This window comes from Carassius gibelio, chromosome B4, assembly GCF_023724105.1.
Source record: "Carassius gibelio isolate Cgi1373 ecotype wild population from Czech Republic chromosome B4, carGib1.2-hapl.c, whole genome shotgun sequence".
NCBI lineage: Eukaryota > Metazoa > Chordata > Actinopteri > Cypriniformes > Cyprinidae > Carassius > Carassius gibelio.
Genome location: NC_068399.1, coordinates 20,024,554 through 20,047,087, shown reverse-complemented (window position 1 = coordinate 20,047,087; position 22,534 = coordinate 20,024,554). Strand labels below are relative to the sequence as shown.

General features: G+C 37.7%; 1 protein-coding gene across 5 annotated transcripts in view; it reads left to right on the top strand.

Moving 5' to 3' along the window:
• The window catches only part of lmo3 (LIM domain only 3), a 43,985-nt gene extending 23,919 nt beyond the window's left edge, over nt 1-20,066 (top strand). For all 5 annotated transcript variants that reach the window (XM_052554026.1, XM_052554024.1, XM_052554025.1 and 2 more), the window contains exons 3-4: nt 8,533-8,658; nt 18,530-20,066. In XM_052554026.1, the coding sequence (XP_052409986.1) occupies nt 8,533-8,658; nt 18,530-18,635 (232 nt within the window). In that variant the 3' untranslated portion in view covers nt 18,636-20,066. The remainder of the gene's footprint in view (nt 1-8,532; nt 8,659-18,529) is intronic.
• The last annotated feature ends 2,468 nt before the right edge of the window (nt 20,067-22,534 follow it).

Genomic DNA, 22,534 nt, shown 5'->3' with positions numbered 1-22,534 from the left:
AATTGTCACAGAATAAGAATATGTGAATAACTAAATTTTGACAAAAATGTCAGATAGAACCTTATAATTCCAAGGGGACGAAGTCCATTCATCATCAACCATAAAAAAAATCTATTCAAACTCAGTAAAGCTTGTACAGTTAGGGGTCATCGGATGAAGTTGATGTGATTCTTTAGGGTATTACTTTGGCTAATGTCTGTTAGTGTAAAACAACACCCTTTTTACCCTGTCAAAAACAGCTCTTTTCACAGCAAGCCATTTTGGTACATTTCCCGTTATGGTAATGAGCTCTTCTCACCCCGCCCCTCTCTTCCATGGGGTGTTGCGCAGTTTTTTGAGAGACTGTTAACTTTAGCCGCATTCATTGTGAATCTTGCTAACTAGTATATTATTAGCAAGGGTAATTTGCTAAATTCTTTTTAAAAATATATAGGCCTTCTCGCTTCTTTTGGAGGAGAAGCTGGATAACGAATTATTCACTCGAGCATAGACACATGTCGGGGGGCACATTCCCTTCAAAAACAAACGTCTTCAGTGGCTCAGATGTCGGGAGTAAATGACGACTGCTATGTTGATTACTACATCCAACAACAGAATGCATCAATCGCTTAGGAGCCATTCTTGTCTACAACCGCTCCGGCACCGAAACAATGGCGGACCAATGACAGCTTACTCAGAGCGGAGCTGTGATAAAACGCTAGTGTAAATCAAATACTGTGGGAGAGGCCTTGCCATTGTGTGATGTCACAATGGCAGGAATCTGAAAACGGCTTGATTTTAGAAAAGGGGTTTGGATTTACCGAGATTTAAAAAAACAAATACTGGGTGGATTTTTATCACTAAAGTGGTTGTATAAAATAAACTCTGACACATTTCAGTTCAAACAACATGTAAAAGTGAATTTTGAATCCAATGATCCCTTAAAGAAACCTTTTTTCGTTTCCATTTGGGCTGAACGGTTTTAAAATCATTCCCCTGGACACATTATGTTTTTGGATGGTCCCCTCCAGTTGAGATTAGCTTAATTAGCTGTGAAGAGCAATGACTCGTGGGACTGCGCATGTTTGGTGCAGATAATTGCAGGGCTAGCGTGGCACACCCCGGTGCCCAGCTTGCAACTGCAGGTGGGTTGGCACCGAGAAGTGCCTATCAAAGTGCACATCTGGGCCCTGTGGGGGTTGAAAACTTTCATTACACCCCTCTTCACAATACCCCTCTGAATCCCCACACACCCCTGCCAGATTTTCTTGCTAAAAAGCCCTTTAAAGCATTTTTGTATGGCGAGGGCATAATTATTTTGCATTTCGCTGTGATTTTCACTTGAAAGAGGCTTTGCACCTTTCATCTCGGCTGTTTATTGAATACACAGATGCGTGGAAATATTTGACCGCCATTGTTTTTCGGGAGTCCATTAAAGTTGCCGTTTTATCTCCTGATACGAGTTTCTACGCTATTATCTCACAATAGCGGTTTCTCAAGTAAATTCCTCAAGTTGTTGTCTTCTTGGAGAGCTGTTTACAGTAATTACCCTGTTGAGGCAGATAGAGGCTGTAACTTTCGATGTCAGAAAACAATTACCCTTTACTTTCAGGAAGAATTTCTGTGCTCGATCTCATTCCCCGGTTGTAGAAACCATCTCCTCCGCGCTTTAACCGAGGTGATAGAGAGGAAGAGACAGAGTGAAGGGCCTAATGAGTGAATGATGTTCATGTGATGCTCATGAGTTTTAAACACGCACATGGTCTTTTCTGGGTAATTAGCGTGGGTCTCTGCCTCAGCCTAAGCGGGCTGACAGGTCAGCGGAGAGCTGTTCTATCTGCCCTGCAGTGGAAAGCTGAGAGGCCCATAATTCATCATTAGGATATCAGAGTCCAGGTGCAGATTAGAACTGATTGAGCCAGCAGCCAGGCAAAGTCAGGGCACTCAAGGAGGAAAATCTTATCCCACAGACAATTCCCAGGTCACGCCTGCTGTAATTGAAATAATTTTGCCCCAAGAGTTGTTTAATCTTCGAAAATCACGTGTAGTCACTAGATTGAAGAAAGTACACGTTTGATAGCATCTGCCAACTGGTCCCTCCTGCTTTTTGTATAGGGTTGGGCGACTTTTTTTTCAATCCAAATGGTATCAAAACTGAAAGCTTGTTAAAGCGGAAACATTCTGCCATTTCTGGATTGAATTTCTTTTTGGATCGGTGCGTAATTGGGTCAATAACGGACTACCATTAACCTTTAGGACAAGCAATACTGTTATCGATACAGAACATGTGGTGTTTTATCTCCGTACTTCGGTGTTAATGGTGAATAAGTATCTGTTCTCATAAACCAGTCTCAAGCTGATGTGTAGATATGTGATGCATGACATGCAGCAGCATTGCTCAAACTCAGTCCGGTGTGGATAAAATAATTATAATGCTGAAGGTGAGGTAGAATTCCTATTTCTTCATAAAATAACTTACAAAATAATTTGAAAACTTTCTTTACGGCGTATCTTTACAAGCAGCACGAGTTCTCCGCAAGCTGTCTGTCTTACCCTCTCAAAATGCGCAAACGGCTTCATATCACCACATCACGTCTGCACAATATGCGAGTTGCACACTGCGCGGTTGACACAGGAATTCTCACAGTTTACATGCATCATCACTAAAGTTTAGAATTTGCAGTATTTAACCTGATAACTGTCACTCACGTTTTTGAAGATAGACATGAATGTGCATGATACAAACCTAAATTTTTATATTTCATGACTGAAAACATTTTGTAACATGATTTTGATGTGCCATTTACATGGTAATGCAATGTCTGATTTTAAAATGGGTTTTGAAGGATGAATTTTGAGATTTCATGTTTTCAAGTGATATATAACTTCTGATGATTTCTAAAATGTGATAGAGAAAAAGGCAATGAGGAAGTCTTATTTTTAAACAAAGGTCAAAGCTCCTTTTGTAATGTAGATTTCTGAGGGTGCACTCTTCTCATAAATTGATCTATTACTTTTCCTACATAATTTTTAACAAACAATATTGGTATAATATATATTTGGGAGTCTTAGACCTTTCCAACGATGTATAGTTTGTCAAGATTAGATTAAATTTGATTGTAATATAGTATAGTCAACGTAGGCGTCCCGTATACGGGACGGGGTGACATTTAACAGGTTAAACTATTCAGAACTTGTGCACTCTCCAGAGAGCGCACACTCAACAATTGACCCATTGTAAAAACAAAAAATACACAGCGTGATCAAACATTTAATTGCATATTTATTTATTTTTTAAAGTAAAAAAATTCCCCCATCCACCATTAAAAATAAAAATAAGAGTCACCTAAGAGGGAAATTCACCCCATTTTCAAAAATGAAACTGAATGAATGTCTATAAAAATCCTGATTGCATTATCACTATAAATAATTCTACATTTAAAAGAAACATTTTTTATCATGTAGATAAAAACAGAGACTAAAAAAGACCCTCTAAAACAGTAATTATAAAGCAAAAATTCTGATGACTCATTCTGCACTGCAGTGATTTTTGTCCAATCAGATGCTCTGTAGAATGATAATGCCCCTCCCCCAATAACAGCTGAAACCGACAAGCAAGTAGCAAATCATGACACTAGTAAAGTAAAATAAGTCCAGATGATGCTTCTTTTTGCTACTAGGCACTTAGATGCTCATGACACACATGCATTTATATGCTAATAAATAATAAAATCACTAGCAAGTTTTCAACTCAAAATCCCAAACACTTACAGTCAATATTTGTATGTGAGGATCGATCCCCTCTACAACATCAATAATGCAAGCATCAATATTTAAAGCTTTAACCTTTTTTACGCTCTCCAGCCCCAGCTCACAGCACCCCAAACACTGACGTCAAAGTTAGCGCCGATGCTAACCACAGACACGGTAGTAGAGAGCCTGCTGCTCGAGACGCAACAAATCATTTGTCTGTTATTAACCCTGAGCCTGTAATTATGCAGATTGCCATAGATTTTCCCTGGGTGCCGAGAAGTGAGATCCAGGGGTTGCTCTCAGCGTGGCAGGCGGACGCGAGAACGGCCGCGCATTACTGAACTTGCCACATTCATCACTGTGACTGATGGCACAGGCGGCCGGTCCCCGGGTCCCGGTGGTTAATGTAGTGGGTAATTAACTGTCATTTGCCTGGTAATAGGCCGATGATCAATGGTTTGTGAGGAAACAAATTCTAATTCGGCAGCTGATGAATGCATGCTGAGGCCAGAGCGATTGAAGTCGCGGGGGTGGCGGCGGGAGAGAGGAGCAAGATGGAGAGAGGGAGCCACTGTCAGAATTTCAAATGCTTCTAGAGGTGGCAGTGTTATCATTCTTTCTCTTTTCCCAAGAAAAAGGAGGTACAGAAAGAAGAAAGTAACACTTAATTTGTTGCCCTTGATGTTCAGAAAATACCCAAAGAAATGAAGCGAAAAGAATACAGACCTGACGTTTCAGATAAACGTTATGCTTTGCTCAAAATCGCATTATTTTTTTATTTTTTTTAACCTTTACAGAGCCCAGGACCCCCAACCCAGACTCTCAGCTAGAAAGCCCAAAATAAAAAAAGCAATATTTTCTCCATTATAAATTTAATTTAAAACATTATCTACCAAGGCTGTACAGAATTCAGGCTCTGATTCAATTCAAGAGCATTGGAATGACAGGAAATAGAATTGAACTGTAACTGAATTGGAATTCCAAGAAATTCCAAGACAAATGAAGTGTTTTTGCACACTGGTCCACAGAAGTTATTGTATTAAACTAAATAGTAATTTGTATAGGTGGCATTTCATTCCTCAAACCCAAACTCGAATTGCAGTTCTGTATCATGTTTTCTCCCTCAATTAATAATCCATTTAAATTCAGGAACTGAATTAAAATATTAAAGACATTCTTAAGTCAGTTGTGAACTGTGCAGAACCCTGATTACTACACTGGATCATTACGTCGAAAATTAGAAATCCGTTAATAGTTAGTAATTAAATGAAAATGGACAACTGGTTGCAAAGGGTCCCAAAATGACACAGTTTGGACCATAACACTGTGTTTCATTTCTTTGTCTTATCTAAATCACTTGCATATTAGAGTCCTAGAGGGGTCTCGTTTGATAGGGAGTAATTTACAAGGATTTTGTCGAGCTGGATGAGAATATTGAGGTGACATAGCTCATGCATTTTCCATTGGGGCATTGTCTAATGATTACAGTAAAGCTGCACGCTTGAGCCTTGCTTCTGCGACCACTAGGATAAAGCCTTGTGGAATAATTTAATTGGTGTCTGTTTTCCTCTCATCAAATAGGTGCCATTCAGCTGTGAAAAGCCGCTGTGCACCTCCAACACCTTTTGTGTCCAATCAGGTGGTACTGATTGCGCATTCTCTTTTAACTTATGAATCCGAGCCGCCATGAATTTTAATTTCATGCTGCCTTTTCCGCCTGCTAAAATATACATGCTATTTTGTCAGGCTTTATGTCAAAGAGAGTTTGATTTCCTCTATAACACTCTACAAATATTACACAGCCACTGACCATTGACTGAAAACCAGACTGAGCGATAAAATGTAGTGTTGTACGTTTTCTTCACCCTACGGAACATAAATGTGAAGACCGGTCAGCATTTGTCTCTGGACTCTCTTGCAGACTGCATTTAGAGAACATGCGCCTCCGAATTCATTACAAGCCATGCACGCTTAATTTGCCCCCTCCCTTGAGAGCCATTAGCGACTGCGGCATCAAACTGGCGGACCGGTGAAAGACAAGTGGCAGGTAGGGCTTCATCCGTCTTACCGCCCCTCCCCTTTTCCTATTGGGGAGAGAAACCGAGCTCTCTGAGTCTCATGTATGGAGGGACGTTAGATGCTTGTGGCACAGTTCCCTACTTTTAGCATCAGTGGGTCTTTTAATATCTATGGAGGTTCACCACTAGTGGTCAATATACAGTAGAAATGCTTTTTATTAAAAAGCTATAACTGAAGGATGACTCAAATTTTCTTTGGTGTAAATTGAGCTGAACATATCAAACATATCAAGCAAATCAAACATTTTTAATTCTAGTGTTTAATACAAGATGTACAATGATTATTCATCAATATGCTGGCTTGCAAAACCATTTCAGTCCATTCTCAAGACTCTTCCTTTTCAAACTCAACTCGAAACTCAGTATATTAATGTGCTGTGTGAAAGTATGACCCAAGAGTAAATATGTCAGTTTCTAAACAAGGGAACAGCTCAAATCAGCAGTCAAAATGAAGCTGCAAAACAAGTTCCCCAAAGAACATCATTGTACATCAAGATACTCCACTCACATCTAGTTTCTGATGGATCACAATCCATTACATAGAAAAAAATACAGTCAGTTCTTTAAATAAAAACACATCTATTGATTTCTCAGTGCAGCGCATGTAATACACAGCTAGACTCTCAGGTGAATGCAGTTGTCTTTGCTCAGTGCTTTGTGTGTTTGCAAAGCACAGACCCCTGTCCTCAAATGCTCAAAGCAAAAAGGCATGACTGTCCAATTCCAGGAAAGGTATTGGTTACTTTAAATTTGCACGAGACGAGACATTTTGAGCTCACAGCTCGCTAGAGTGGCAAACCCAATACTAGTTTGATTCAACCTGATGACAAAAAGACCTTCAAGCATCATTTTTTCATATGGATATCATCTATCATTCATCAACTGAAATCCAGCGTGTGCATTAATGCGTATTTTCTTTTCAGAACATGCATTAATGAACCATAATCATTTTCCTTATATAAGCGAGTTATCGTACAGTGAATCTATCATCCTTTTTATATTTGCATTTATATCTTTGATTTATATAATTGCAAGATGCGAGTGGAAAAAATATGCCTCATCATTTCATCTCTTTCATGCTGAGGCCTTCTGGCTATGCACTTTTTCTGAAAATAGTGGGAGACGTGATATCGCGAACGTGTCTATATTTAGACAGCTCAAAGAAAAAGGCATAATTCCTTTAATTAAATCGGCACCAATCCACAGGACGAACTCTCGGTTTCTTTCTCCTCTTACCTGAAAAGCTATTGGAGATATCCTTCATCATCTCAAGGTGTGTTGACAGTAGCCTTTAATTTTGTAGGTATTCATGAGAGTACAATCTATATGCTCGGCTCTTTTTTATTTGCCTGTGGGAAACATAGTTTCTGAAGGTTAATAAACAACCCTGCATATCCCAGGCCCTGAGATCATTTATCAGATTGCGATCTCTTACAGAGCCGAAGAGTGGCATGCAGTTTTATCATTTTAACAACGACGGCTAAAAGTGCCTGAAGAAGTCCGCCTAATAGGTTATTTTGTTATATGATTTCGTTATCAGATATTTCTTTTCCCCCTTCCCCCCTTTATTCGGTCTAGGTCGCGTTGGAGTAACAGCCATGAATCCCTAATGAATCCACTCAGTAATGTCCCGCGAGCGGGCTGAAAATAATAGGCTCATCCCTGGGCAGAGGCACTGTGGTGCTAACCTTACCCGGCCCGGACATCTCCATGATGATCACATCACACTCCACTTATGTGTTTATGTGTCTTTTTCAACCTCAAAAAGGATAAAAAAAAAAAGGGAAGTTTTGAAGTAGGCTTCGTATCAATTCTGTTTTTTGGTTCTGTTCACAAACTCTTTGCTCAGTTTGATTCATTTTGTTCAACTGTACATATTTCAGCTATATATTGCATTTAGCGTTCATATTTAATACATTTCATATGAATTCAAATAAGTTTCTCAGGCAATGCTATACAGGGAACCTTGTAACAAAAATATGAATTAAAAAAATTAATAGCAAGTAACTGCAGATATTGAGTAAAACACTGCTATAATTGATCAAATATGATAAATGGATAAACTTGGGTAATAAACCTCATATATGATAATGGGGGAAAAAAATTGTTTTAGGAAAGATTCTTATGAGTCATTTGTTTGTGAATCAGACTACATTGGTCATTTTTAAGTTCTTGATTCATTAATAACAAGTCATTTGTTTGTGAACTGGACTACACAGTTTTTGATTCACTGAAAATAAGTAGTTCATAGGAGTCATTTGTTTGTGAATCCAATCTGTTTGCTCTGTATGTTATTGATTCACTAGAAAGAACCGGTTCATTACAAAAAATGTTTGTGATTCGGGTTACACTGGTGGCTTTATATGTTTTTGAATTACTGAAAGAAAGAAAACATTTAGTTCATAAGAGTCTAGTGTGAACTGTACTAAGCAAGTTGCTCTTTATATTTTTAATGCGCTAGAAACTTTCATAAAACTCATTTGTTTTATGAATCAGACTAAACTGGTTGCTTTGTATGTTCTTGATTCTCATAAAAGAACCGGTTTATAAAACTCAGTTGTGAATTGTACCATAATGGTTGTTCTCTTTGATTTACTATAAAGAATTCGTTCATAAGAGTCATTTATTTATAAATCACCCCAACAATCCCATTTCAGTCGTAATGATATGGCTGATCCAATCATTCTGACTCTAAGACTTCACATCTTTTTCAATCTATCAGGTTGTTCGGTGTGACAGGCAACTGTGCGGCTTGCAGCAAACTCATCCCAGCATTCGAGATGGTCATGAGAGCCAAGGAGAACGTCTATCACCTGGACTGCTTCGCCTGCCAGCTGTGTAACCAGAGGTAAGTCAAATCATATTCAGGTTTTCAACATTTCAAAGTACTTAAACATATTTATCTCTGTGCAGATGTGCTGAGCGTTTTAAAACTAAAAAGGCTATCTTGAATCCAAAGTATCTTACAGTACATTTACTACAAGGACAGTCCCGCTTAACCCCTCTATCGTGTCTTGCTCAAGGGCAAAATGGTGATAGGGAATCCCAGCAACTCTCCGGTTCATGAATCAAACCTTCTAGGGTTTGAAAAATGACCTTCGGATTAAAGCCCACCACCCTACCACCGAAAGACGGTTTGGGGTGATGTTTTCTTATCCAAATTACATCAGTGTGTTTACTACAAGTACAGTCTCCCTGGAGCAAGAAGTACATTGCTCAAGGGCAAAACAGTGATATAGGGGATAACTCTCCAGCACATGAATCGCCCTTCAGGGGTTTGAACCAGCAACCTTTGGATTGCTGGCACAGTAATATTAAAGTATTGAACCATCATTTGCAATTTTTAGTGATTCTTACCAGCATATTTGAACCACAAGCCCACATGTGTAACAATCACCCTACCACAAAAACTGCCATTTAATAGACATGTTCGTATCCAAAATGGTTTATAGTACATCTCACCCTCAAGCATCATGCCTTGCTCAGGGGCACAGTGATTATCAGGAACAAAATCATGAAATGCCCCTTCTGGGGTTTAAACGAATAACTTTGGACAGTTACAGCCACTGCCGATCATGTTAAGTTTGAAACGAAAACAAGAATTTCTGTTACATTTGACTTCATTAAATGTACTTTAATTCTGAATAGTAGATCATTATAGTGTTTTTAAATGATTTTTGTTTTTTTACATTGTTAACCCTAATCTTAAAGATTTGCTTACATCCTTTTTGTTGCAGTCTGTCATAAGTCATTGGACGACCACGGCATGCTTAAACACAAACTCTTCAATGGATGTTAAAACAAGAATTGACCTAAATCTTCTTTTCATGTTAAAATGAATAGGTTTTTTTTTGTGTGTGTGTGTGTGGTTCACAAAAACAGTAATTTAACACTTAAATATTCTGTGGCTTGTAATTTTCTTCATTACTTTGGGCAAGTTGTGTTATTTGTTCATTCAGTCTAAAAAGAAGAGGCCATTTGTCTTAGAACATGGCCAAATAAAGAAGAAACCTCATGCACGGCTGTTCATTAGATACCTGCGTCATACAAACACACAGGTGCCAGAGAGCAGTACACATGAGAGGGGCAGATTGCAGGATCCGGTTACGCTCAATTAACACCGGGTTATTGTCTTGCCACTTCACTTGACTGCACGAACCACGCTCACCTAATCTAAGAAGTCAGCTAATCTTCATCAGCAGAGTCACAGACAGGTCCACCCGCTGGCCCGGGCATTACAGCCCATTTAGAGGCAGGCAAATCTTTCTTTTTACATTAGGCCAGCCGATCAACTGTTTAATAAAACCGGCGTCAGTCTGCTTTACACGCTCTGACGAGGCCTCTATGCATCTGTCATTCGCCCATCACAATTTCACTGATGTTCACCACAAGATTTATAGCACGGAGCCGGTGCTAATTGACCAGATCTCAGACCGAAGCTTGAATTTCCTGTCAGCTTATTGACATTTTTTTATGTTTTGGTGGAGAGATGGATGAACATAGGTGTCCTTCGCAACAAACTCACATTCAGCAATCCTAAAAAGTATTTGGATTATTACATCATGCTTAAAAATTTATTGCATTACATAAAAATATAAAATGAGATACAAACAATTTATTCTGTTCAAAGTTTGAGGATAGTTACAGAATTTTTGAAAGGAATACTTTTTTTATTCTGCAAGGACGTATTCAATTGATTAAAAGTGACAGCAAAGACATTTATACTTCTACAAAAGATTTCTATTCAAATAAATGTTCAAAAAAACTTTCTATTAATCAAAAAGTGATTGCAAAAAAAGAAAGGTCATGTTTATTTGATGACACTTTGGTTTCTAATTAACCAATTTGGTCAACCAATTAATTTTCTAATGCACTGAAATTCATATATTCAGCTTGTACACGTCTAGTTTTGAATCTAGCAAGGTCTTCAGACCTTGGTCGCTTTGAATGGCCAAAGCCCACCCAAGAGGTCATATTAGTGACAAGTAAATCAACCAATCAGGTTTCATGCTTTGTCATGCTTATGGGCGTGAAAATGTTGCCACTAAAACAGACCGGTGTGTTAAACTCTTGGACATATTTTAAAGAATTTATGTTGCGAACTTTTCATTTTTCACATACTTTTAAATATCCAGCGCTTAGTTGATCCTGTTAAGCTCTTTTATTAAAGTTGTAAACACGACAGACTTTTAACTCCATGAGGGGGTGTGGCATCATGACATTTTAAAGAACGCGACACACACGTCTCCCAGAAATCCTGTATTATTTAACCAATCCTGATGACGACTTCGAAACTTTGAAGTGTTTTCAGTTTTGATTGCGCTATGCATCAGACGTTCAGCCAACGATTCGTGAGAGTGACATCTGAGGCTGAGACTAGTACATCTAAATACACATAAGGCACAGTATACATATACAAACCACTTAAAGCAACACATATCATAAAGAACTTCCTGCGTCGGCTCGTCTATGGTCTAAACACTACCCAGAGAGCACCACATCAACAGTCTGATATGCAAATACCCCCCATTTGACCAAAAGAAAATTAATTTGTCAACAAGCTGACGAGACATTATCTCCACAGACACCCGCCACCCGACACGTCTCAGACACTTTGTTGTTCTGTCAGTGCCTTTTGAGAAAGCCTCACAGATTTTGATGGACTCCTCAGAAAAAGAAATGGACGGCAGGGCTTTTCATGACGCGTCCGTCATTGTGACAGCTCGCCGCATTACCCGAGTATAGCCTCAGTCCACTGATGCTCTTTGATAAACATCAACACAAGCAGCAAGTCTGTCTCAAGAGCCTTTGATGGAAGGAGATCTTTTAGGGAAACACATTGCGCATTATTGTTTTCACTAGCTAGTTTGGTGTGATTTAATTTTTCCAATCTGTTTTGTTCTATGCACTTAGTGCTTGAATGAAAATGATGAACAAATCAGGGGTACATTACTTGTTTTTATAGTTCAAGGACTTCCTGAAATCAAAAATAGTTCTATGGCTTATATTCAGTGTATCTTAATTTCCAGGCTATCTGTATGCTTTTATATATATATATATATATATATATATATATATATATATATATATACACCTTGAACAAAATTAACTGTAATATTTACAGTCACAAATATTGATGACTCATCCTGTACTAAAAGTTATTTGTCCTATCAAATGCTTGCTAGAATAAAATGCCCCGCCTCCTTTCATTAAATAAGGGTTGTTTTGTTATTTCCATTCCCTTTTTTGTCTATTTCCCTTCTATCTACTTTCATATACATCCTATCCTGCTTTCTCCCTTCTCATCTCCCCTCTTCAAACAATATTAAAGAGGCCATGGCCTTTAAAAGAGCCATCTAATCCATCTTACAAAACGCTCTCCTCGCCATCAGTGACGTGGCACAGGCATTCTGATGCTTGGAGCAGGCTATCTGGTTGGTAGAGGTCACGCTGTATAATTATGCTTCTCTGTGAGGGTCAGTAATGTTCCGACATTACCGTTTGATGCTTAAATTATTACAGTCAGGCCTTTAATACAGCTGGGCCACCCCTCCTTTTCCACTAACACATCAGTAAGGCCATCATCTACAGAATCGTTTCATTAGTCATGCCACACAAAATCACCATTAAATACCAGCCGTGATTAGCTTGATTTCCACAAAGAGAGTGCTGAACTATGTCTGGCTCACGTATATGAAACTTATGAAAACTTCTACATAATATGGTAACTAGGGATGCACCAATAGGATTATTTAGGGCCGATACCGATAGCGATTTTTAACAAACAATTATTGGCCGATTCCGATAACAACATTTGTCCCTTATTTGAAAGGTTGGCATCAAAATAGATAGTATTTGTTCACTGTTAGTTGTAATAAGTGTTTTGTGAATTCACTTTGTTGAATATAATGCAGCTGAGAGAGAGAGAGTTTAATGTGCACTTCTTGTTTTTGCAATGATGCAGTAAATTTAATAAAACATCAGTAAAGTTTTGGTCATCATTCAGATGAGGTCCTCTACACTTATGAAAATCACAAAAGTTATTTAGTCAAGAAAAGTGTGCGATCTTTTGTCTTTTGTTATTTGATTAGCATTAAAGTGCAGACAGCTGTGTTAGGATTAGACAACAGACATTATACAGCTCAGTGCCTTCACGCACTTAATTAATAAACTATTGGTTTGTTATATTGGCCTTTTCCCTTATATAGCCGATATGCTGATGGTTGTAAATTTAGGAAAAATCATCTGATTATTATACATCGTTGCATCTCTAATGGTATGGAATCATAATAGTCAAATCTCTCACATTTGAAACATGTAACTGTTTGGTTTTTCCTGTCTTTAACGAATGACTGTCATTTGATTGAACTAATCTTTATGCCATTCTTTACTTATCACGTCAGTGTTTCGAATCTGAATGTAAATCAGAGCCTCTAAATCGAGACTGATGAAAGGAAAAATTCCGGTATTTTAGTGTATTGCTATCCAGGGCCATCCTTAGCAGACGCTAAGCCCCTCTGTCCGTTTACAGTCTCACGATTGTGTTTCCCCTCAGACTGTTCACCACGGGGCCCCCTCAAAGCTTGGGGCCCAGTGCGACCACACCAGTTGCACTGCCCAAAGGACGGCCCTTTTGCTGTCATTGTTCATAGTTTCTTTAAAAGTAGTTTTGATATGTCTTTATGAATCATTTTATGATGAGTCAATAAGTCGACTTGTTTAAAACACAAAAAAAAACACATTGTCGCCATCTACTGCAGCAATAATGTGACCTGTATAAAGACCCCTTGAACAAATCAGTGAACAAATCTTTTTGGAGGATGGACTCGAAGGATTCATTTTGCTGAATCAAAATAGCATTGACCTATTATTATACAGCAATCTGTGCTCATACTTTTTGTTAAAAATGCTCATTTTTCACAATATTATCATTTTGTGATTATTAAAATGAAGTTCTATCTATCTATCTATTAAGGAGCCCCGCACATGACATGCATGAAAAAATAAATAAATTGTGTGCACGATTTACTAATTCGTTCCCTCAATGTACTAAAATGTGCACACAATTACTATTGCGTTCCCTCGATTTACTATTGAAATATATATATATATATATATATATATATATATATATATATATTTAGCGATTATGGTGATTATTCATGGGTTGGATATGATCTGTTCACCTGACTTGAGGTTATATCCTCAGCTTGGTTAACAGGGATCAGGGCAACAGCCACAGTGGTGAGCGCGAGCGCAGTGTGTTTGTGTGGTTTTGAGACTCTAGCCGGCAGTTAGCCACAGATCAGCCCTGAAGGGACAGCTAATCGATGAGCCTGTCGTCCACTCAGGCCTCATCAGACAACCTCAGGAGTCCCAGTTCCTGGTGATGAGCCCGGGCCGCAGCGCTCTAAGGCCCCATGGGAGATCCGGAGAAGGCCGAAGCCTGGGTGGGAGGGCAGGGGGGTCACCGGTATGGGTCATTGTCCTTGTCGGAGAGTCTGGAAAGCCTGAGCCAAATTGGGCTGCACGTGCGTCAGGGACTGCGGTAACTAAACTACGCCACAGACGATGATCTCGTTCCCTCAGAGACGTCTGCAAACCTCAGTTCTACTCATCCATCGTTAGAGGAAACCATGCGGTTGCATTGCAGACACTGCGGCACATCTACTCTATTCTGTCGGATAATGTCTTGTTCATATCCGATGACGTTCACTTTCTTTCTCTCCGTCTATAGACCTCCCTCCGTGATTCATTTCCTCTCTCTTTTCCCTCACTCTTTCAAGTCCTCTCTCCTCCACTCAGCTCCAGCATGTTATTTCACAGAAGAGGAATGTTACTACTCTAGTTAACACAGACCTCAGAGGCAAATAGCTGACGAAGCCATACATCATTAAGTCCACTGCCTTAGAAGCCATCTTTTCTTTAACAAGATGGGTCTCAATAGACATATTCATCATTACTGTCACACCTGAGGAAAAGGAGAGAAGCAGAGAGAGGGAATGACGTAGAAATGAACGAACGGGAATATAACCGAAAGACTAGAAGAATGTAAAGCCATTGTTAATTAAGAAAAATAGAGCTGTCAGTCAATTAAAAATGTAACTGATTTAATTAAAAGGATATTCTGATTAATTCATCAGATAAAATTGCATTTAATTAAATGTATCTATAAATGTTTTGCTTAGAAAATGAAGATGACTGAAAGACTTAGATTTAATTTTAATAATGCTATTTATATTTTCTCAATCTTGAAAATATGTTTTATTCATGAATTGCTGTAATTAAATAATATTTTTCAATTGATATAAATTATTAATTTATGAAAATTATTATTGTGACAGCCAAACATTTTTAATAGTCATTTAAGAGCCATTTACAATATTTTTTGGTATATATTTTAATCGTTTAATTAGTTTGGCAAAGAAAAGTTGCATAAAGTCAGCTATAAATGCACAAAAACATAAGGAAGACATTATGCAAAAAATAAGGTTACTTCTTAAATTGATCAGATGGTGGTAAAAAAAACAGTAAATATTACAATAAGGATCAATTTGTTAATGCATTAGGTATCATGAACATTTTTAAAGCATTTATTAAACTAGGTTAATGTTTATTTCTAAATATGCTATTGTTAATTCATACTCACAAATAAAAGTAAATAAATAACATCCACACCAAAAATCCAGTAAATCACAATAAATGCTGTAGAAGTCATTGTAAGATCATTATATGTAATGCATTAACTGATTAACTGCAAAAATTATAATTACTTCCCATTTATAAATGTAATTTACATATGGGTCAGGGGCATGATTAATTATGTTCATTTTTATCACATTATTTTCTTTATAATTTATCACACTCTATTAATGTTAAAATGGCAGCCTTAGAAAAAAAAAACATAAAAAGCCCCAAATTTATGGTCATACCGGAGCAAACACTATATCAAATGCATTCACTTTTTTTCTCCTCCACTTGATGGGAAATACTAAAAAGCAATTAAAGCAATCTGAAGTTGAACTCATCTGGGATGAGAGATTGAAAGGGGAGGGCGAGGGGGACGCATCAAGCTAAGGGTAATGTAGGTGCTCGGAAACATGTGGTGATCGGTAATGACTGCACGAGCAGAAAAAACGGAGGGCAGCGCAAGGGCATTTATTACCGCTACCTCTGATGGGCTGACTGCAATATCCTCGTCATAATTGGCACACAGATGTCACAAACGCTGTTGACATTTCACCAAGCAGAAACAATTTGGCGCTGCGAAACGGGGCGGCGACGAGGCTAAGAGGGAACAGAAAACACAGGCTGTAAATAAACACAGAGAGATCCTATTAGCCGAGAAAGCGAGAGAACGAACGAGCGAGATGGAGGTGCTCAGAAGAGGAGGTGGAGAGGGCCAGGATGTCAGAGAAGACAGACACTAATGGATTCCTGGCAAGAATGTGTCATTTAAACAGGACGTTTTTATTGGAGTGAATGACACCATTACATTAAGCACACCTCTGCTTTGTGTTAATCACCGTGTCAACAAGTGCGATTAATGGATATTACTTGTTGATACTTGGTCCAAACTAATGGCTGCGCCTTCCCGCTTGACATTGCCGTGTATAACGTATAAAAAAAAGTTTGCCAGAGTGTGTGTGTGTGTGTGCGAGGGAGGGAGGAAGCCATTTACAAAGTATCCTAGCACTCGCTCATTGTATCCAACAATGGAAAGGGTAGTGGCTCTTAGATCTTACTCAACCCCTCCTGAGGATGTTTGAAGGAATCCTGTATGTTCAATACAAATTAAACATACTGTTGATTACACAAAACTGAATGTTCCCCCAATAAAACGAAGACTTCCCCCGTGGGAAGTCGTGGCCTAGTGGTTAGAGATTTTGACTCCTAACCCTAGGGTTGTGGGTTTGAATCTTGGGCCGGCAATACCATGACTTAGGTGCCCTTGAGCAAGGCATTGAACCCCCAACTGCTCCCCGGGCGCTGCAGCAAAAAATGGCTGAAGTTCTGAGTATGGGTCAACGTACTTGGCTGAATGTCACGTCATAAAAAAGCCCCCCAAAAAATAGTCACAGTGAAGCACTGGGTTAATTTTTTTTTAAATCACCTACTAATCTTTTGACAATGTACAGCCTAAAATTCTAAAATGACTTTAAATATGATCATTTAACATCATTACAGGTCAAATAGTGCATGTCTTAAAAAGAATCATTAAGTGCTTTTAGAAAATTAGCTTTACATTTCTGCTTTTAATTCCTGCAAAATTTTTAGTTTGAACAGGTGTACCTAATAAAATGTCCTTTGAGTGTGTGTGTGTGTGTGTATATTATATATATATATATATATATATATGAAATAGACAATAAAGCAAGCAAGCAAAGAAAAGAAAAGAAAAGGGTACTCCTCTTAGAAAACATATTAATAAAGACAATTTTGGATCTTTAATTACTATAAGAGCATTGGGATCGCTAGACAATGGCTTAATTAACTTTTTAATGAAATGTAAAAAGCTAAAATTTGACCAAAACTGACATTTTTCACTTTATATATATATATATATATATATATATATATATATATATATATATATATATATATATATATATATATATATATATATATATATATATATATATATATATATATATATGTATGTATATATATATTTTTTTTGTCTATAGCTCAAAATTAGCCAGTGTATATGTATGTATGTATGTATGTATGTATGTATGTATATATATATATATATATATATATATATATATATATATATATATATACACATATATATATATATATATATATATATATATATATATATATATATATTTATATATATATGGCTGGAACTTGGTTCAGACTACAGGTTTTTAATGGATGATGGCAGATCTGAATGCAAGCTTGCAGTCGATTATAAGAAAGTGATAGTGTTATGGCAAGGTACGGAACCTGTTATGGGGTCTATGTGGGGTATATGTGTTTCTGTGTGTATATATATATATATATATATTCACATAAATGTGTGTGTTCATTGCAGGCCAATTCACAGTAAGACCAATAACATGGATTTAGAAAATATATTTTTCATTCTCATTGCTGACTTCAACTCGGAATGAACCCAGACTATTCGTTTAATGTTGGCTTAACATTGCATTCCCAAAACCAGCTTTTAATTGTTAAAATGGTACGAGCAGACACTCAAACGCATCGTCTTTCTCCTCATCCACAGGCGGCAGGGCTCGGTAGGGAAAGCTGGCCAGTAGACACAAGCTCTCGTTGGCGCTCCGACCTTGTCGAACTCTCGCTGTGAGCAAGATAAGCGGCCCTCAGGACGACTAAACACACAGAGCACTCGCTCTCGCTCTCGTTCCCTCTCTGCCGCCTTCTTTGTCTCCCTCTTTTGCCTGACCAACATAATCTTCTTTCCAAAAGGTCAAGTGAGACAGCGGCCCGTCAGGCAGCGCTAAAGCCTGCGCTCGGTCTGTGGGGTATATTTATGAAACAGCTGCAGGTGGAGAAGATGCTAGGTGCACTCTGGAGATACTCTATCCAGACCGAGCGACTTGACCGCAGGATAACGTACACTAATATTTGAGTGGGCGGGATGCGGCTCTGTGGGGAAGCCTGCAAGTTTTGCCAGTAATGAGTCCTTCTGCGTCCCTCTCAAGTTACGTAAACGCCATATTTCTGTTTCTCGTTTCGCCTCCATGCAGGTTCTGCGTCGGAGACAAGTTCTTCCTGAAGAACAACATGATCCTGTGCCAGACAGACTACGAGGAAGGACTGATGAAGGAGGGCTACGCGCCACAGGTCCGCTGACCACCCCACGACCACGCGGCTCGCAGGAGGGGAAAGAGCTGCGAGAGGACCTGAAGGGGACATGCAATCAGACACAAGAAGCACTAGTATCCTCTCCAGCCCCTGTCCCCATTACATTGTATATACGAAGAGCCCACATAAGGGACGGTGTACTGTACAGATTAGCCATAGAGATGTTTTTGGTAAGTGGGAGAATGTTCAAAGACGGACCAAGACTGCGGTTCAGTTTTAATGACGCTGCCTGACGGCCTTATGAAGACCAGACATCTCAATGGCCCAACTTTGGTGAACTTTTAACACACACAAACGTACAACCCCAAGTCCACATCGCAATTGCATTTCACATGCTTTACAGGGTGAAGACCACATAGTAAAAAAAAAAAAATCCAGTATTTATTGGCGAATGAGAAGAAAAGGAGCCATGTCAACATAAGATCTCAGGTTGAATGGGTTTCCTCATTGTCATTCCTATTTTTCATTTACATTGTCTTAATTCCGTTTCCAGCAAACAAGTTGGACAAACACATACAGCCAATCAGAAGATATTTGTTGTTTAATGTAGAGTTACAAGAACCAATGAGATTTCATAGTGGGCGGAGCTACCAGCACAATACTACAGATATAGATGAAATGTCCTGGCTGTTAAGGACAACTTCGCAAAATGGCACGTTGTAAGACATGGTGTTAGCTTTCTAACAGCTCTTTGAGTTTCGACATCTTCAACATCAAGTGGTGTGATTTCATTAGTGACATATTGAAAAACGTATCGCTCCCTGTTTTAAACCTAAAAGACTCTAGCTTTCAAACGCGAACTCTTTGAACATTTGGGTTTGGCACGTGTGTAAACAATGGGTTTGTTACTTTCTTCACTGTATTTATTTAATAGGCTTTTCGTCATTGCGTGTAATTCAAGGCTCTGTTCCTGACATGTTTATACCTGAACTGAATCACCGCTCAGTCGCCAAGCATCTCCTCCAGACGTGACGAATGTCGCGTTGTATTTATTTGTGCGACCCATGTTGATCAGCTGACATAATCCTCTAAACACAATCAGGTCGCATAAATTGTAGGCATTACTGGAGCACGTGAATACCTGGTCCGAGGATTTGCCTTTACCAGGTTTTGTTTACTATCGACTCAAGGCGACAAACAAGCGTAAATCACTACTGTAGCCTATTACGTTGATAATTCTTTTATGGGCTATGATTACCTTTGGAAACCGAGTGCATAGCCTAGAGAAAATATGAGGACAAACTTAAATTTGTATATGGTGGTTGTACATATTTAAAAAAAAAATATTCCTTTTTGCTTGCTATTGTATATGGGTTTTCTTTTTATGTGTTATTCAGCATGAGATGTTTATTTTTAGGATGTGTACATACTGTACTGTAATCATTTTAAGCACAAATGTAATACAGTTTTATTGTGTTAGCACTGTGTGGTGGCTTTCTGTGTGTCCTTTTTGTTTTTTCACTAAAAGCACTTTTACACAAACAGGGTACCAAATAGAAGATTTTGTTTGTTTTTTAAACAAATGATCAGCAAAAAGAGGTGTTAAAAACCTAAAAAAAATTGCCTTGTAGTCAAAAAAAAAAAAAAATGCTAGAAAATATATTACAAATAATAATAAAGAAAACTAAATGGAAAAAAAAAACGTAATTTATTTTATTCATATAATTTATTTAATGCTTGAATTTGAGCTTTCACACTGGGTCCAAATAATGTGACTGTTTTTATTTTTAGGATAAAATCAAAATGATCAAGACACCTGAGGTGGAACTGGTCAAAATCCCTATTTTAAAAAGAGACATTATGCATTTAAAACTTGCTGATTTTCATGCTAGGTTATCTTCAGGTTAGATAATAGTTGATTAAAACATATGTAATAGTTCTCAAACAATAACAAAAATGGGATTTACACCACCAAAAAAGTCAAGGTACACCAAAATTTAGGGAAAATGCCATTTGGAGACTAGATCCCTCTCTCTGTCTGTAAAGAAAGCCGGTTTGCATACACTGTTGTTTCTAAGACGGAGTGTTTACTGAAGCAATTTAGGTTAAGTGCTTCGCTCAAGGGCACAACTGTAGATGCCGAGCAGCCAGTAGTGAACCTTCGGGTCTCAACTCCATTAGCCTATCCACCAGACCATGCTGCACTTCCGGTTCTGTGATTGATCATAAGTGCAATTTGTCATTTTGTCATCTATTTTGTTGTCACTGCCCCTCAAATATTTCCACCCCTTTAGTCTGGGGAAAGATGGTGAGAGAGAGAAATAGATCCACCAGTCCAGCTAAAAACAGCTGCGTGCTTAATAGGGTGGAGGTGTTCACCCAGTCAAAATAGCATTGACTTGGGTAATTAAGACCCTAAAACAAAGCAGAGTGCTCTTAGTTTACACTGTAAGGGTTCATTTAGGCAATATGATGCAAGCAGAGTGCAGTTTTGAATATAGTGTAGAGATTCAGAACAGCACAACTTCAAGTTTGAGAATCAGTCAATTTGTTAACAAGAACTTAATATTGATTAACTAATATAACTTACTAAATAACTACATTAAATATTGAAATAAATATCTTAAATTAAATAGACATTTTAATTAGAGTCTGTAAACTTGATCTGTTCTGTTTTACTGACAACTAAAAACTAAACCGATTTTATTTGGATTCATATTACAGTTTTTGCTTTATGACTGTTGTATACTTTTATAAGAAAATAACAACCTCAAATCTCATACGTCTCATATCATTGTGTGGCTTCTCTCTAAAACATTAAAATAAAATATAATAAAATAAATGTGAATGAGAAATGTAATACAATTTTACTTTTTCATTTAATAAAATTGAAAAAAATATATATAAACCACAAAATGATACAAGAGACATAAAATCATTGCTACTGTAAGAAATCAGCTGCATGAGACAATAATTGGATGCATATGGTCATAATTTGTTGAGAATTATCCCAGAGCGTTGTGTAATAAAAATGTGCAATATTTTCTGGCTATAAACCTATAGATGTATGTAAGGAAGTCCCACACTTGAGCTGTTTAAAAGCTTTTCTAGTTTGCTTTGCAAGCAAAGCCAGAATATTGCTTGAAGATCCTCTTCACTGTACAATTGAAACACTGAGATTAAAGTTCTCCATCTAATTAAGGAGGCTGTTTAAAGTAGCCTGTGAAGTTTGACAACAGCGGCACTCACATCGCATTACAGCCTATAATAAGCAGACCAATTAAACTAATTGAATTTCTTTAGCCTGAAACACAGAGGGAAAAATGTCTTTGATTAGACTCAAGCTGTTAAGTCCTTCCATAAAAGCAGAGACGGCTCTGAAACCTCGCTAGATAACAATCCAGTCGAAGGCAACTGGGGCGATCTACTCCGCTAATTTACCGTAATTGTCTCATATGTTGAAGTGTTTGAAGGAAGATTTAATGAAACCATACTGTTAGTGGTAACACTATTTATATGTATATTATAGTGTATACTATGTATATTTACACAACATAAGTAGGCTACTATATGCAATACAATCCTGCACAATACAATTTAGCAAAGTGTCATACTGTTGAGTAATATCTCAAAAGAAAAGGGTGAGCAACAAATGAATGTGTTTTCACACAGTTTGAACAAACTTTATATGCCACTATTTGCATGCTACATCCTTAAACAAAAACACTTAATTCCTAAATTATTTAAATAAAATTTTAATAAGATTTGAGTTGTTAGATCTAGTTTGGGTCAGCATTTGAAACTCAAATAAATAAATAGTAATCATATTTAACCCGTTAAATGTAATTTGGATCAGTTCATGATTAAATGATTAAATGAGGTCTTGAAATGATTAAATGAGGTCTTGAAATTTAACTAATTAAACAAAATGAACAAAAACAAATACA